The sequence below is a fragment of the Rattus norvegicus genome, chromosome 1 (assembly GCF_036323735.1).
Source record: "Rattus norvegicus strain BN/NHsdMcwi chromosome 1, GRCr8, whole genome shotgun sequence".
Lineage (NCBI taxonomy): Eukaryota > Metazoa > Chordata > Mammalia > Rodentia > Muridae > Rattus > Rattus norvegicus.
This window is the reverse complement of record NC_086019.1, coordinates 20,839,720-20,855,220: the sequence shown is the minus strand read 5'-3', so window position 1 is coordinate 20,855,220 and position 15,501 is coordinate 20,839,720. Positions and strand designations below refer to the sequence as shown.

The 15,501-nt window shown below is 42.7% G+C and overlaps 2 protein-coding genes across 16 annotated transcripts in view; both read right to left on the bottom strand.

Moving 5' to 3' along the window:
- Rbs10l2 (ribosomal protein S10 like 2) overlaps window positions 1–15,501 on the bottom strand; it is a 159,912-nt gene that overhangs the window by 72,293 nt on the left and 72,118 nt on the right. The gene's annotated exons all lie outside the window — the stretch shown is intronic.
- The window catches only part of L3mbtl3 (L3MBTL histone methyl-lysine binding protein 3), a 100,931-nt gene that overhangs the window by 53,389 nt on the left and 32,041 nt on the right, over window positions 1–15,501 (bottom strand). For 9 of the 15 annotated variants that reach the window (XM_006227696.5, XM_006227695.5, XM_039098998.2 and 6 more), the window contains 8 exons: window positions 13,954–14,065; window positions 13,517–13,591; window positions 11,877–12,036; window positions 10,456–10,585; window positions 8,705–8,789; window positions 7,137–7,228; window positions 5,037–5,141; window positions 1,076–1,211 (listed from right to left, as the gene is read on the bottom strand). In XM_006227696.5, the coding sequence (XP_006227758.1) occupies window positions 1,076–1,211; window positions 5,037–5,141; window positions 7,137–7,228; window positions 8,705–8,789; window positions 10,456–10,585; window positions 11,877–12,036; window positions 13,517–13,591; window positions 13,954–14,065 (895 nt within the window). The remainder of the gene's footprint in view (window positions 1–1,075; window positions 1,212–5,036; window positions 5,142–7,136; window positions 7,229–8,704; window positions 8,790–10,455; window positions 10,586–11,876; window positions 12,037–13,516; window positions 13,592–13,953; window positions 14,066–15,501) is intronic. The other 6 variants (XM_063276392.1, XM_063276409.1, XM_063276402.1 and 3 more) reach the window with 3 other exon arrangements.

The following is a 15,501-nucleotide window of genomic DNA, read 5'->3' as shown; positions in this document are numbered from 1 at the left end:
GGGCTGGAGTGTAGCTCAGTTCTTGACTGGCTGCCGCAGGTCCCTGAGTTCTAACCCCAACACCCAAGGAAGGGAGGACAAAAGTATCAAACTCTATTTTGACATCCTAAAAAAGTAAAAAAAAAAAAAAGGACTATTATTAAATACAAAGGGGATGGACTGAAAATGGTATTTGCTGTTCTGGAGATTTTTTAAAAATAATTATAAAACAAACACCTCTGGCAGATTTTATAATCTAAAGAAATCTGCTGGGTATGTCTCGGCACTCAGGAGAAAAAAATGGCGAAGACCTCATTTTGAGACAAGGCTGCATTTCTCAATAAATAAAAATAAAAAGCAAAGAACTCCACATGGCTGGGGGCATAAATCAGTGTAAGGCATTTGCTTCATATGAATGGGCCCCTGATCTTGATCCTTAATCACCAAAAAGTAATTATTATTAGTCCAACGTCTCTGCATGGTAATTTTTAGTACTCTATTTTCAAGGTATGGTTTCTCAGGATTCTCTCCCTCCCTACCTGTCCCTCTCCCACAGAAATAATGTCTACCTGTTGTAATCCACGGTGACCTTGAACTTACAGTAAAGCCCAAACTAATGTCTACCCAGCAACCCTCCCACCACAGCCTCGCTAGCACGAGGACTGCAGGTGAGTGCCACCATATCTGGCTTCTCAATACTTTTTCAAATAGGACTACAGTAGTAAAACCAATGTCTCAAATGGCTTTTTTTCAAGACTATGTGTATATATGTGTATGTATTCACACATATATATGCAGATAAAACAGACCTGTATGTAAATGTTGTTTATGGTCAAGAATTATTACTATTCAGGTATTTTTTCATGTGCAAGTGAGTACGTGTAAATAATTCAGTATCTTAGCTTTTACTTTATTTCTTTGAAGCAAGTGTTACACCATGAACAATAAGCTTGAGTTGATTATCACAAAAAATAATTCCTAACACTTCAGTTGGCGCCTGATAAAGTAAGGCTGTGCAGAATGTGAAACTGAGTGAGAAAAAGCAGGAGTTACCTTTAGGAGGGCGGAGCTTGAGTGAGAGAAAAGCAGGAGTTACCTTTAGGAGGGCGGAGCTTATGACCAGTCTTCTCACACCAGCCCACGGGGTGAATGTCCAAAGCATCGGCGTTTACCCAGAAGTCGTAGCAGTCAGAATATCCATCAAAGTGAAGCTTTATCCTATATCCACAAACCTGAAACAGGTAGGAGTATAGAATAAGTAAAAATGCGCGGGCAAGTACATACACACACACAGATACATAAATACACACACATACACACATATAGACATACACACACCTACATAAACATACAGACACAGATACACATATAGACATGCAGATGTAAATATATATACACAGACATGCACACAGACACAGGTACATACAGAGACTTGCATAAATCACATACACACAGATAACACACAAACATACACACACATAGATACACACATAGACATATACACAGATGCACAGATACAGACAGCTATACATACAAACATACACACATACACCCTATAATAAATTAGCTTATCAGGTGTGATATGTCCTTAGGGAGGTTAAGGAGATGAGGCCTTGGCAGTAAGGTGCTTGCCACACAAATATGAGAGCCCACAAGAAGCCGGAGGCTAAGTACAGAGCTCGCACTATGATCTCCCAACAGTGAGTAATGGTAGTTACTGTCAAGGAAAGGCCTCTAAGGCATTCTATTAAAATTCAAGTGACAGACCAAATTAGACAAGGTAAGCCAGTCTGTGGAAGTGTGCATCTCCTTCTAAAAATGTATGGACATATGCACACATGTTTACATGTACATACATGGATATATATATATGTATATAAACATAGAAATTCATAATGAAAGGATTAAAGAATATGAAAAAATATTGACAACTATTTCTTCTGGCAAGTGGGAACCAAAAAAAAAGGAATAAGGAAAAGTAATGTCCCACATGTTATATTTTAATTAAAGTGCATCGGTATGTAGCATATACAAATTTACAGTTAAGCACACTGATCCCAAAATCTGAAGTCCTAGGCAACACTGGGGTCCCTGGGAAATGCACTGTCTCAGGAGGGCTAATCCCACTTCCACCACCTCCTGCCCAGAGGACCCTCTGTGTCAAAAGTCTCTTATCTACACGTGCAAGGTCTATGTGCTCCCACGAACCTGGAGTTCTCACAAGGAACTGCTATTCACTTCCTGCATTAAAGGTCTAACCTTAGGAAGTAAGCCTCAGCCCTTCCAACTTGCTCTTCTGCCTTTCCCAAGCTTCCAATCTCGTAGCCACACCTAACCTAGTAAATGCTTCTAGGACAAACAAATAAATAACGTTGACTTCAACTGTTCATACATTCTGTACCTATGGATTCACTTGCTTGTTAACCCAAAATACCATAGATGTTGCCTTTAGAAATGTGAAGACAGTGGTGACCGGCAGGGCTTCCTTGGGGACTTCTGTTTAGTTTAGACCTCTCTGTTTAGTACCAAGTTTAACACATCTTCGCCCTTTCCGTTGGTGATTTTACTAGTTAACCTCTAACTTCCTAGAGTGCTAAGCAAGTAGCAAACAGAAAAGTGTAATGGGAGATTCACGTCCTCTCCACAGAGTGTGCGAAAGACCGAGAGTTCAGTTTTTACAAAACATTAATATAATTAGCAGGGAATCATCAAACAGAAACAAGTTCTGTGTGCCGACCAAAGTACCATTACCAGAGGCTCACAGGAACCTAGCCTGCATTTCCTCAAGGAGCAATTGTTTCCCATAAACTAATTTAAGGGATATAAGAACCTTGAAAACAATAGTCACAAGAATGAACTCCCTGCGGGTAACCCAAGCACTCAGGAAACAAGGATGGGTCTGTGAGGCTATACTCTACACAAATTCAACTATGATGGAATGTTGGCTGTCTCCATTACAAAAGAATTCCTAAGGAATTGGCTAGCTTCCTTTCTCATTATTCATGCCAATCCTTTCTGTCTTGCCACCCCCTACGGCTGCCAATTGAGCTATCCCCATTTCTTTGATATGTTCAACACCGGTGTCAAAAAAAAAAAAAAAAAAAAGTCTTCCAACAGGTAAGCCTGCTGTTTCCCCTTCTTCCACTTTAAGGGAGGGAGGGAGGGATTGGCTGTTCCTTGGAGTAAAGCCCCAAACCCTCAGGTATCAGGACCCCATCTCACACAGTCTTGGTGAGGTTTAAGAATTGAAAAACTCAAGGAAACCTAGTTAAAGCTAAAATGACCTCAGCGACAGGAGGGGCTGGAGGAACCAAGCATGGTGGCAATGTCATTAAAAAAAGGCCCATAACCTTTCATTCTGTAGCTCCAGCTTGGTTTCTTACAGATCTGTGTAAGTAGAAACAAGCAGAGACCAGAAAGGCTGTTCCTTCAACAACATAGCTGATGATTGGGGAGCGGGAGGGGAGAGGCAGGGTCCCACTATGCAGTCAGGCTTCAAATTCACCATCCTTCTGTCTTACAGAAATAGAAGTCCATTCAGTTGCTATCAACATGCCAACAGTTGAAATGAATAGAAGTAGTTCCATGGGACAAGTGTCAGTCAACTGAGAACCATTCACATTCCAGAACCAGGTTCCTCCTTGCCTTCAATAACTTGGTGCCAACGCCCTGTCATCAAGTCACTAACAGCAAATGCAACGTTTCCACCGTTGCCACCATAATAGAAAGCCTGCACCACCACAGTCTAGTCTGCCACTGTCTTGTTTTCTATCCCCTCTCAAAGGCCCCAATGAGTCTCTTGCATGAGGTCTGTTGCTGGTGTGATATTTGTGGCATTCCTCAGCCCAGATGACTAAGGTACTCATTCACAAACCCTTTCAACAAGACCCAATGGTAAAACATTAAGTTTGTATGTATGTCACAGGAGCAAGAGGCAGATTATGCATAATGTACCATTTACGTGTAAAGAAGAAGAATACTTATATATAATTCGGTATGCAGAGACGTTACCGAGAAGCAGTAACTGTAAGGGCGCTCTCTAGACTTCAGCAAGAGGCAGATGGAGCAGAGATCAATCAGTACTCTTAGCACGGAGATTTTAACAAAGACCAGACATAGCTTTCACAATTAAAAATCAACACTAAGTAAAATAAGGCTCTAAAGAACAGGCACTGGGGCTGGGTATGTTACTCGGTAATAGACTGATCGCTGGGAAGGTTTGAAGCTCTGGGTCCTTATTCAGTACCACAAAGAAGTAAATACAGGCATTAAATCCCTGCCACCCAAACTCTTTCTTTCACACATAAATCTCTTAAAAGCAATTTGTATTTACTGAATCTTCAAACTCAATCCTGTCTGTAGATCCTTCACTTAAAACACCAGGCCTAGGGCACCATGGGCTCACCTCCATGAGCACCTGACACTACTGTTTCCTACCAAGCTCCTGTCTGCAGGATAGCCAGTTAGCACTGGGCAAACACTGTGCTCCAGGTAAGTACAGTCGCCATGCCCTGGGATCACCACACAGTCACAAGTGCTCTCAGTAATATAATGCAAGCGTGTGTGTGTGTGTGTGTGTGTGTGTGTGTGTGTGTGTGTGGTCTTGACTTACTTTTTCTTGAAAACTTAACACAAAAGAGACATTCCAAAATACTACATAAGGATGTATAAGCTCTATGTAAGTGTGTGTATATATGTAAGATATATACATATAGATCTCTCTCTCTCTCTCTCTCTCTCTCTATATATATATATATATATATATATATATATATATATATATATATATATACTTCCCCCCAGTCCTTTCTTTCATAGATAAATCTCATGTATATCAGTTCCTTTTGTCCAGGAACATACAGTATAGCAAAGTCTATAGAGTCTCACAGACACCACTTCCAACCCAGGTGCACCACCTGGGGAGAGAATACACACAAAAAAAGTTAAGCATCCTGCCTCACACGATGTAAACACTCAGACAAAGACATTTTTTTCTCATCGTAAAGCCCCCATGCTCATCATCTTTGTTCTCCAAGCAAATGCAAGGCGGAGCTCACCTCAGCCACAGTGAGGACACAGTACACAGACTGGTGCTCAGGGTCCACACCTTCTAGCTTCATGCCGACTTTGAATCCATTTTTGTTGTATGGGAAGGACTGGTGCTGTAATGAAAAGGGCCGCAGCGTTACCTCACCCATAGGACCAGCTCACACCTCAAACAGTCACCATCCTAACGAGTCCTTAGGGCTGGAGACTTGGCCCACAGCGAGTGCTTCCCCCAGAGTGAGCAGGGGCCCCATGCTCCTCCCCTACCACTTCAAAGATAACTCATATAAGTCAACCACTAAAAGTCCCAAAAGAGAAGGACTCATGAACAGTTAGGATGGAAAAACACAAAGGCAAAAGTCATAAAAAAAATCTTCATCTTTCACATGTTTGAAGAGACAGTCAACCTTGCCCATCAGAATCACAAGATAGATTTCCCGATGGACTGTGAAGACCCGAGGGCATGGTGGCTCTGTGCCCTAAGAAAGCAGACCCGGGCAGGAGCACTACGAATATGTCTGCCTGATCACTAGCAATTTCAGTCTATCTACAAAAAGGTGATCGATCTTCCTATCAGCAATCTAACTCTGGGAGTTATCTAAAGGACATAGCCCCAACATATGCAAAACATCAGGTGTGCAACATCATTTACTAAAGCCTCCAGCAAAAAAAATTTTAAAATGTGTCTCTGTATAAACCAATAGAAATCGAGTTAATTTTTTAACGGAATAAATGTAAGTTTAAAATACTATGGCTTGGCATATTTAAAAAAAAAAAAAAGGAGGGACCAATGACCGGAAATGAATAATCTCCAAACTATAAAGTTAAAATGTCCAACTCAGCACAGGTAAGCCATTGCCACTGGGTGTTAGACGGGACAGAAAGGTGCGTGGTGGTCCAGGAAGAAAACACAAGAACTCGAAATACTGGCCCCTTCAGCAGAAACAAATCTGGTGTGAGGGAAACAAAGCCATACTGGTCACACTTTATTGCCTTTTAATACTGACAATTTGAATCATGCTATGTATTACTCTTCAATTAATTTTTAAAAATGTTAGAAGCTGGGACGGAGAGGTAGCTCAGTTGGTAAGAGCACTTGCTTCTCTTAAAGACTCAGATTTCTATTCCTAGCATCCAGAGTCTCTTCTCTCTCTTCTGCAGGCAACCACTCATGTGCACGTACCCTAACATATTACTAAAAATAAACTGTTTCTAAAACTGTAAGTTAGAGGCAGGTGGATCTCTGAGTTTGAGGCCAACCTGGTCTACAGAATGAGTTCCAGGACAGCCAGGGCTACACAGAGAAACCCTATCTCAGGGGTAGGGAATCTCTAAAGAACCGAAGGTACAGAAAATAACTATCCACCCTAGTTTTAATTACTATACATTTGAATTAAAATTCTCAATGCTCACTCAGTCCCTCTAATGTTCACTACACTTCTGTTTTGTTCATTCATAACTAGGAAGACACTCAAAGAAGTGACTTAAATAACAGGATAGAAAGTACAGGCTGTGTGCCGAATCTTACCCACCAGAGCTTTGTAAGGAAGAGTGGACTGGAGCACAGGCATTCCTGATAGTTCACCTGTGATCAATGGCTACCTTAACGCACGTTATGGAAGAAATTCTACAGTGACAACAACTTCAGATGCCCTTTACAAAGAAAATCCTACCTTAGTCTAGTGGCAAGAGATCCTATATGGAGGTAAAGCTACTATCTACACTTTAAACTGACTTCTAAATTATTTATGATAGGGTATTCTCATCAGGACTACTAGGTAAAGCATTTTAATAGAATGTGTAACTCAATAGCTCATTCTTGATCCCTCATAATTAGACATAGAATGCATCTACTAGTTTTCCAGTAGCAGTATTCCTATAATGCAGAATGAGGGAAGCCCAGCAAATGCTGAGAGGAAACTGTGAGTGTGCATGGGTGTGCACTAATACAGCTAATAACAGCTGCCTTGTGAGAGATCGTCCACATGCATACTCATAAAAAAAATATGCCCAAGTCCCACTCCTACGTAGATAACGGAACTGACGGGATGAACACAGACAAATACCCACCCTTTGCCTTCACACGGCACTTGCGGAGGAAGCACTCTTACCTCTTTGAACAGCTTCGTCGGCACTGCCACAGCTTTCTCCTCCTCTAGGTAGGATGCCCAGCACCAGGTTTTCTTGCCTTTAGGAGGCAAGCCTAAAGACAGTAAATCAAATAATTGGCTTTCCAGAGCTACAAAAATCAATGAAATATTCCATGATATCTCTCTTCCGCAACCTCTAGGATTTCTGGTTCTTTCCTTTCTGTGGCTGACATATCTACTTTGCTGGTCTCTCTTCCAGAGGAACAGTAACTGGGAAGCGAACTGTGGTAAACATCCAGTCACTGAAGCACAAGGGGACAACTTTGGCATACATGAAAAATCCAGCAGGACTCCCAGAGAAGCCACAGGAAGTAAAACCTTACAGAAACGTGGATGTGTGTGGTGTTTGCTGCAGCAGCGAGGAAGGCTGGGAACAGGATAATGTACTGGGTGCTTATCGAATGTGTGACAGTTCTGGGACAGGGAAGGGATGTGATAGGCTCACTAGGAGCAGCACCAAATGCGTTTGTGAGTCCACTGGGATGTGTAAAGCCCTTCAGGAACACAACAGAAGGGAATTTGGGTGTTTATGAAAGAGAAATAAGGCCTGAAAAGGGCAAGGTGTGCACAGCTTCAGAATCTCGTCCTTAGAAGGTTATAGGTGCAAAGGAGAGAGAGGCTGAAGAAAGAGGAAACTCCACACAGAGTGACCAGAGTATTTAATTTACATCCCAACTAACCAACCAACCAACCAATCAACCAACCAACCACCCAACCACCCACCCACCCACCCAACCAACCACCCACCCACCCAACCAACCAACCACCCAACCACCCACCCACCCACCCAACCAACCAACCACCCACCCAACCAACCAACCAGAAAGTTATTTTAAAGGGCGTGGAAGTTCTGCTGTGAGCTATAGACAGGTGGAAATATTTCCAACTCCTTCTGGGAGATTAATGGAATAAACACCAAGGAATGCCTCAGAGCTGATGCTGGGTTCACAGCCCTGCCGAGGAAGAATGTTGGTGGCTGGGCTATATAGATCTCCACTGACCTTGAGCAAAGACCCGGCAGGGCTGAAACATCAGGCTATGTGGAGTAGAGCTGAGAAGAGCTTAGGTGGAAATGACCAGAGATCCAACCCCAAAAAGGAGAAGAGTTTATCTAACCAAATAGCAAGGAGGAAAGCCTAAGAGCTGGCTTGAATAAGACGTGGCTTCAAGGAAAGGGGGAAGAGACAGGGCCACACTAGGAGGACGTGCTTAGAGAGAGCATAATAGAACATGTAACATCTTGGGAAATGAGCAAGAACAGAGGTTTTGGCAAAGGGGCAGAAGCAGGAACTACCATTTTGAAGAGTGTGCTGTTCACTGAAGAGTGTTCCATACACATACAGTAACAACTTGAAAGTCTGCTAACTTTCCTAAACAGCGTCCTCAAGCCTTTGTTTTATGGAGAAAACCCACACCAAAGAGAAACTGAAAGGATTCCCTGTGACTGTGGAGAACATAAAAGACCAGAATGCTCCTGTGAAGCATTTTTAGGGCCACTGAGTCAGCACCATTTTTCATCATCAGCTCACCCTGCTTTAAGACGGCTGAATCCCCACGTCTTTTCCTTCTGGCTCTCTGAGAACCCCTCAGGATCCTTCCATCTTGTTTGTTCTCCTACAGCAAGAAAGGAAAGTTTTGAGTTTACAGGTTCATCAGGTTGGTCTCCAGGAAGACTTTGAGGTCTATCCGAAAGCTTTCAGCTGTGGATCTGTGTTTCAGTTTCACTTCCTAACTCTTAGAACAACGCTATGGTCCACTTGAGACCATGCTGGTTTTGAACTGAGTCACTGGAAGAGAGCATCTCCAGTTACTCTTTGGAAGAACTCCCTCCTCCTTAAAACACATCCTGGTCTTAGCTCCAGGACTGTGTGCCCCACTCTCTTCAGACCTCACTGGAGCTTTTCTCAGGCTTACTGCTGATGTCTACACTTGTTCAACCTCTGCTCCTCTCTAGACCAGAGGTCTTAGGGTTATTTCTGTGTGTGAGGAGGGGAAGGAACTACTGAAGTGGTACTGAGCTCAGAGGATAGCCCTGTGTGTCCTTCCTTAAGCTCTTTCTACCTTCCTGTGAGTCAGGATTTCCTAGTGGTTGGCACTTCAGGCCAGTGAGCTTCAGGAATCCTGCCCTCCACGGCCACAGCACTAGGATTAGAAGCAGGGGCTATCATACCTTGCTTTTTCCACAGATCCTGGAGATCTAAACTTGGGTCCTTATATTCACAGGGCAATTGCTTTGTTGACAATCATCCCCCCTATCCTTCGAGGTCATCTGTACCCTAAATAACCTCACCCTCTGTCTCTAGCTGCCTTTTCCTGACTCCGTGTTTCTATCTGGCTGCCGGACAATTTTGAGATGTACAGGAGGAACCAAGCACAACCAACCCGGTATGCCCCAAGGCCAGCTGAGCCTTTTCTCCACCCACCCTTGCCTTCACATTCCAGGCATTTGTTCAATCCAGAAATCTCATATAATCCCCAATTCTTCCCTTCTCGTACATACACTCAGAATCCAACCTAACTAACAAAATCACCTAACCGAATCTTACCTGACCCTCTACTGTGTTAAGGGATATCACACTGCAGAAATATCAAACAGGTTTTCCTGGCTCTACCCTTGCTTACCCGGGTAAACTGGTCATGACAAACCAAATCAAATGCAGCATCCCCTTGCCTTTAACTTCCCAGCGTCTTCACACTATACTAGGAAGCCATAAAGTTGACCTGATCCAATCACACTAACCTCAGCTTCCTCATTTACGCTCTGCTCTGCCCTAATCCTCTGTGCACCTCCATGACATGGGCATACGCCCCTCCTACATAATGTGCTACAGCTGTCCTCACTGTGGGGGTCTCTCTTAGATGTTGAGCCTTGCAGAGTGCTAACGCACATAGCTGGCTCCTCCTTACTGGTCACATCTCAGTGCTCCTGTCCTTCTTGTAGCCCTCCACTAATAGCCAACTTTAGCTAGTCAGCCAATCCTAATGCTCTACATTAAATGCCAACACTGCACTAAGGTGAAACTGCTGTCTCTCTGGTTCTTTTGCTTCTTGTGTCTCCTTAGCCAGAGCACAGTGTCTTCAGGAAGAAGGACCTTATCCTGCTACACGTCTTACTCCTCTGTATTTCCAGTCCACTGAATCCATATGAAATCTCCTGACAGAAATGATTCCTGAACTAGCACTCACTAACTCCAGCAAGTGACTCCAAACAGATCTGGTGGCCAGCGGCAGTCCAAGGTGATGGCCCATGCATCTGAAAGGACACTCAAGGGCTACTGACCATTTCATCATCTCTCTCTTCATCTTCCTTGGAGTCAGCCTTCAGAGATAATTTTGGTTTTTTCTTCCGACTACACTTAGGATCCTCCTCGTCATTGTCCTCGCCTCCATCTCGGTCTTCCTTCTGATCTCTGTTGTGTTTATAACCACAAAATGGTGACAGGAAGCAATACCTATCAAACATCTACATGTGGACTATTGATGCAAAAATCATTTTAAAAAATGCTCTACAGCGGAAACATTTAATTTACCAAGAGAGGTCTACAGGCATTAGCATATCATACATATAGGGAACATTAAATCATGGCTCACAGATCTGTCTGCATAGAAACCGGAAATTATTTTATACACTAATGTCAAAAGGGAACTTTCAATATATATGACATGGATTATAATGAGTTTATAATTACTTGTCTGTCACGAAAATAAAAGAATCAATTATTTACAGATACATGTTTCCAGGGCAACTAGAAACTAAAGTCCTAGCAATTTTAAGATAGGCAAATCCAGTAGAAAAGGCCAATGGTAAATCTATAAAGAATCAGTTTGCCAATACAAAACAACCAGCAATTTCTATGTTGTTTAGGATATGTGGGAGTCTCCACTGAAACCTAAAAGTTAAGGGACTGGAGAGACAGCTTCATGAGTAAGAGTAATGGCTGCTCTTCCAGAGGACCCAAGTTCAATTCCCAGCACCCACACTGCGGTTCATAACTGTCTATAACTACAGTTTCAGGGGAACCAAAGATTCCTTTAGGCTTCTGAGGCATACATGTGATATGTAGATATACATGTAATCAAAATATCCATATAAATACGCTTTTAAAAACTAAACTACATTAAAAATTAATGTCAAGTCATTTATTTTGTCCTATACTATTATATGCAAGAAACGTATCTTTTTACTCCTAAGCTGAACTTTGTTAGACAGTCCCCAGATGGGTTAGTGGTACAGCATTTACTGTATGTCCACTGAAGTCATCCTATGAGGACCTACGACATTATCTCTAGTGGACTTTTCCAAAGAGTTGACTGCCTATCTTATCGGGAGTACCTTCGTGCTCTGTGTGGTGTTTTAATAGAGTTACTTAAGGACTCTGAAAACATAAACACGTGTGTTATGAATATCAGTACCATCTAACTGTGTGCATAGGTCAGAAATACCTAAGCACTCATCATTGGAAACAATCAAATTAATGGTAAGAGTGGCCAACCACAGAGACAGAACATCACCACGAGGATGGACCAGAGGTGAGAGAAGGCACTCCATCCAACACAGGGGTGCGGGTCCATCTGGAGAGAAAGTCTACAAGACTACAAGGTTTGAGGGGGAAAGAGATGTCCTACGACACATGGTCTTCTCAGATACTATGATCCAGAGGTCTCGGATCCACTTCAGACATGGAAGGGAAAGGAACCTACTTGTCTCTGGCACGCCGTGAACAGTTCTGGCTGCAATAGTTCCCTCCAGAAAGACACTCCTCTCCGTTGCCATACTGACAACAGTTCTCACAAAACTGGAGCCCATCTACTTTCGACTGCTCCTTCAGCCTGAAGGGTACCCCAGTCTTCTCTGAAAAGACTAGAAGATGAAAAGAAGGGGAAAAAAAAAACATTAAAACCATGCCAGAAGGCACCCCGAAGCATATTTAGACTTCCTCTTCTACCAATTTTGTTAGCAACACAATAAAGAATAATGTTTGTTGAATGAATCAGTGATTGATTCAGGAATCGGTTGAATCACTTCTACTAAAAAAAAAAAAAATCTTGAAAAAGGGCCAGGTATGGAGGTTTTCGTATTGAATACTACCCTGTGGAGAAACAGAGGCAGGCAGGTTTCTATGAGTGAGAGACCTGCTTGGCCTACATAGTGAGACCTTATTTTAACAGTAACAAATCTCCAAAAAGGATAAATGTCAGACCTTGGCTTTCTCTACAGAGTTAAAAATAGAATAAAAAGAACTGGAATTAGTTACTGGATTTCAGGTAATATTTAAAAGTTCCCATCTTGGGTAAAGCGAAAAAGGTCATGTTACTTCATGCCTACAACATTTAGATGAGTAGTTTTTACTTAGTTGACTAAGTGAGCACATGGAATTTTAATGTAATCTATCTATGTCTTGGCTCACCACTATCCAAATCATTTAGGACCTCATAGTCCCTTCCACCCGAGTCATTCAGCAAACATCTATTAGTCACCAATTTATACTGGACACTGATTCTGTCAGTACAGACCTCGTTCAAGACAGCTCACAGGCTAGAAGAGAAGCCACACAAGAAGCCCAGTGCTTAGAATCATGTGGATGCATGCAGCCCTAAGTGCAAGTGAGTTCCAGAACTGCAGAGGAAGACGTGGTTCACTCAGGCAGGGCTAAGGTCGGGAAAGAGTTCCCAATACAGCACCTCAACAGGGTTTGTAAGGCCAAAGAAAAGTAGACAAAGGAGGAAATGGTATCTTAATCAGAAAACAAACAAAACCCAGCATGAACAAAGGCAGGGAGGCAGAAAGCACAGGATGATCTGGGACTGTGACATAGTGACATGTAGGTCCATACTGCTTGCAGGGTCACAGCACAAGACCCAGAGAAGGTGACAGAGCTGGGAGACAAAGCAAGCAGATGGGAGCAAGCCTCTAGGTCTTTGAAGGCTTTGCTAAGTCGGCAGAGGCAAGGAGAAATGAACGAAGTAGCAGGTGAGCAGTCTACACAAGTTCCGCTGACTTCAGGGTGCAGGATAAACCGGGGAGGGGTGAGTTAGAAGCAATGATTATTCAAGAGACTTCTGTGATAGTTCCAGTGAGGGTTAGAGGCCTAAAGTAAGGCAGCTGCGGTGGTGAGAGGAAAGGCCAGCATCTGAGGTGGATTTAGGGCATTAAAAACGGAGAGGATTAGGAAGCAAGGCGGGAGGAACAAATTCGGGATGACTCCTCAACTTCTTGACTATGCACCAGGTAGACGGTGCTACGGTCAGCTGAAATACACTTAGAGAGGAAAGTGCAGGTTTAGGGAGGGGAAGGAAGAAAAAGAAAATCAATTGCATTTCAGAAGTGGAGTTTGAGGTACCTGTGGGACATCCGGGTGGAGATGTCCAGTAGGCAGGTGGAAATGCGGGCCTGGAGCTCAGGGGAGAGGGCGGGGCTGAAGATAGATTGGAGTCGTCAGCATATGCGTGCAACTTACAACCATTGGCGTAGAAAAAAAAATAAGATAGTGCTGGGGGTTTTAGCTAAGTCACCTACGAAGGCCATTAGTAACTTGGGTTTACTCGGTAATTTGCAACTAAGCTTGGGCTATTAGAGATCTGGCATTAAAAATGAAGCAGTTTGTAATTATTTTTAAAATATAAAGGCTGGCTCCTGTATGTTTGGTTACAAAAATTTATGTAGGGACGTGAGGCACAGAAGTAAAACCCGGGCTTTCAAAGTCTGGCCTCCGATGAAACTCTGATTTGAAGGCACTCAATGAGAAGGCCTAAGCAGCAGACGGGCAGGCGGCCTTACCGTCCTGAGCAGTTGGGACCATCCACGTGGTAGTGGCTGTTGCTTTCTTCACACTTTCCATCTCGCTTTCGTCTGTGATAACTTCCAAAGCTCCGAATTCATTTACCCTAAACTGGCAAGAAGGAACGTGGAGGAGAAAAGAAATTTACAATTGATCCGCTTGGGGGGTGTTATTTACTTCACTTTGGACAAACTAACCACCTGCTAAGAGTGGGACAATCCTATCTCCTGTGAGGCGAGCTTTTTATTAACAATAAGCCCTTTTGTTTCATAAACTTGGGGCTGAGAGGGATTAGAAGGAGGCAGTAGGGCTCCCTACAGCCAGGCAGGTAGAAAGTGGCCCAGCACTTCTAATTGGCATCTCAGACACATTTTTACCAAGATTTATATTTACTTAATATTATTATTTATTTAGCAAAGCTACTAAAGGGGAATTCTCTTCACCCCCTCACCTGCAAGGCGTTTATTCATCTCACTAAAGCGGGCATAGTTCAAAGAGAAGGACATAATGACCAGTCACCCTTCTCCTTATAGTCCAAGTTGAAAATGCATTTAAGCTCCAGCAACACATTTCCTTTTTCTTTCATCGCTCTCTAAAATTCTCCACCCAAACTCTCCCAGTTTTCCCAAGCAACACTTGTTCAGAAGGACTGAACAAGTCTACCGTATGCCAATGGGTCACTAAAGATGAAGGTCACTCCCATGTTGTGGAATTCTCATTCTGGATCCTACAAGCTTCTTCTCACCCCACGGCAGCCACACATAAAGCAGGTCTCTGTACCAACAGACTTCCACCGTGTGGAAGGCTTGCTCAATCACTGCTATTGTGCCATGACGGGGACTGTGTTCTCTCTGACTAAAGAATTCATGGATCTAAACGTTTTCTTCACTCCTTAGTTTCCATAAAACAGAATAGCAATCGGGATTCATGCGTGTTAGCAAGAGATAAATATAGGTATGTGTATGTGTGTTTGTGTATGTGTGTGTGTGTCTTCCACACTCATTGTATAAAATCATTAATACTTTCTAGACAGAATGAATTGAAATAGTTTAGGAATGTGAGAATTTTTTTTCCCTATTATGTATTCGGGATACAAATTGACAGGCAATGTGTATAGCACAGGTAGTGTCCATGTCAGTTCAGAAAATAGTAAACGTCAATTTCATGAGCAAGAACTAAAAACCACTTTTTAAAAGAAAGAAAGTTTAAAGTTAAAAAAAAAAAAAAAACCTGAACTAGCAAGTCTCCAAAGTAAGGCTGACAGTACCATCTACTGGGCAAGAGTAGATAAAACAAGCTACCACAATCCTTATTTAATGATACTGAAGAAAGTGATCCAAAAGTCAATTCTGAGTTAAGAATTTTTTTAAATCAACACAAACAATGCTTCACCAAGAAGGGTAATTCTTCTTCCCTTACTTGCAATCCACATTAATGTGTTCTTACTTGACAAGTGCAAGATGTGAGGAATAGCACCAGACATTTAGAGTAGACAGAAAGGATCTTAATGGCTGCTAAGCTGCAAACCACCCTGCATTATAAACACC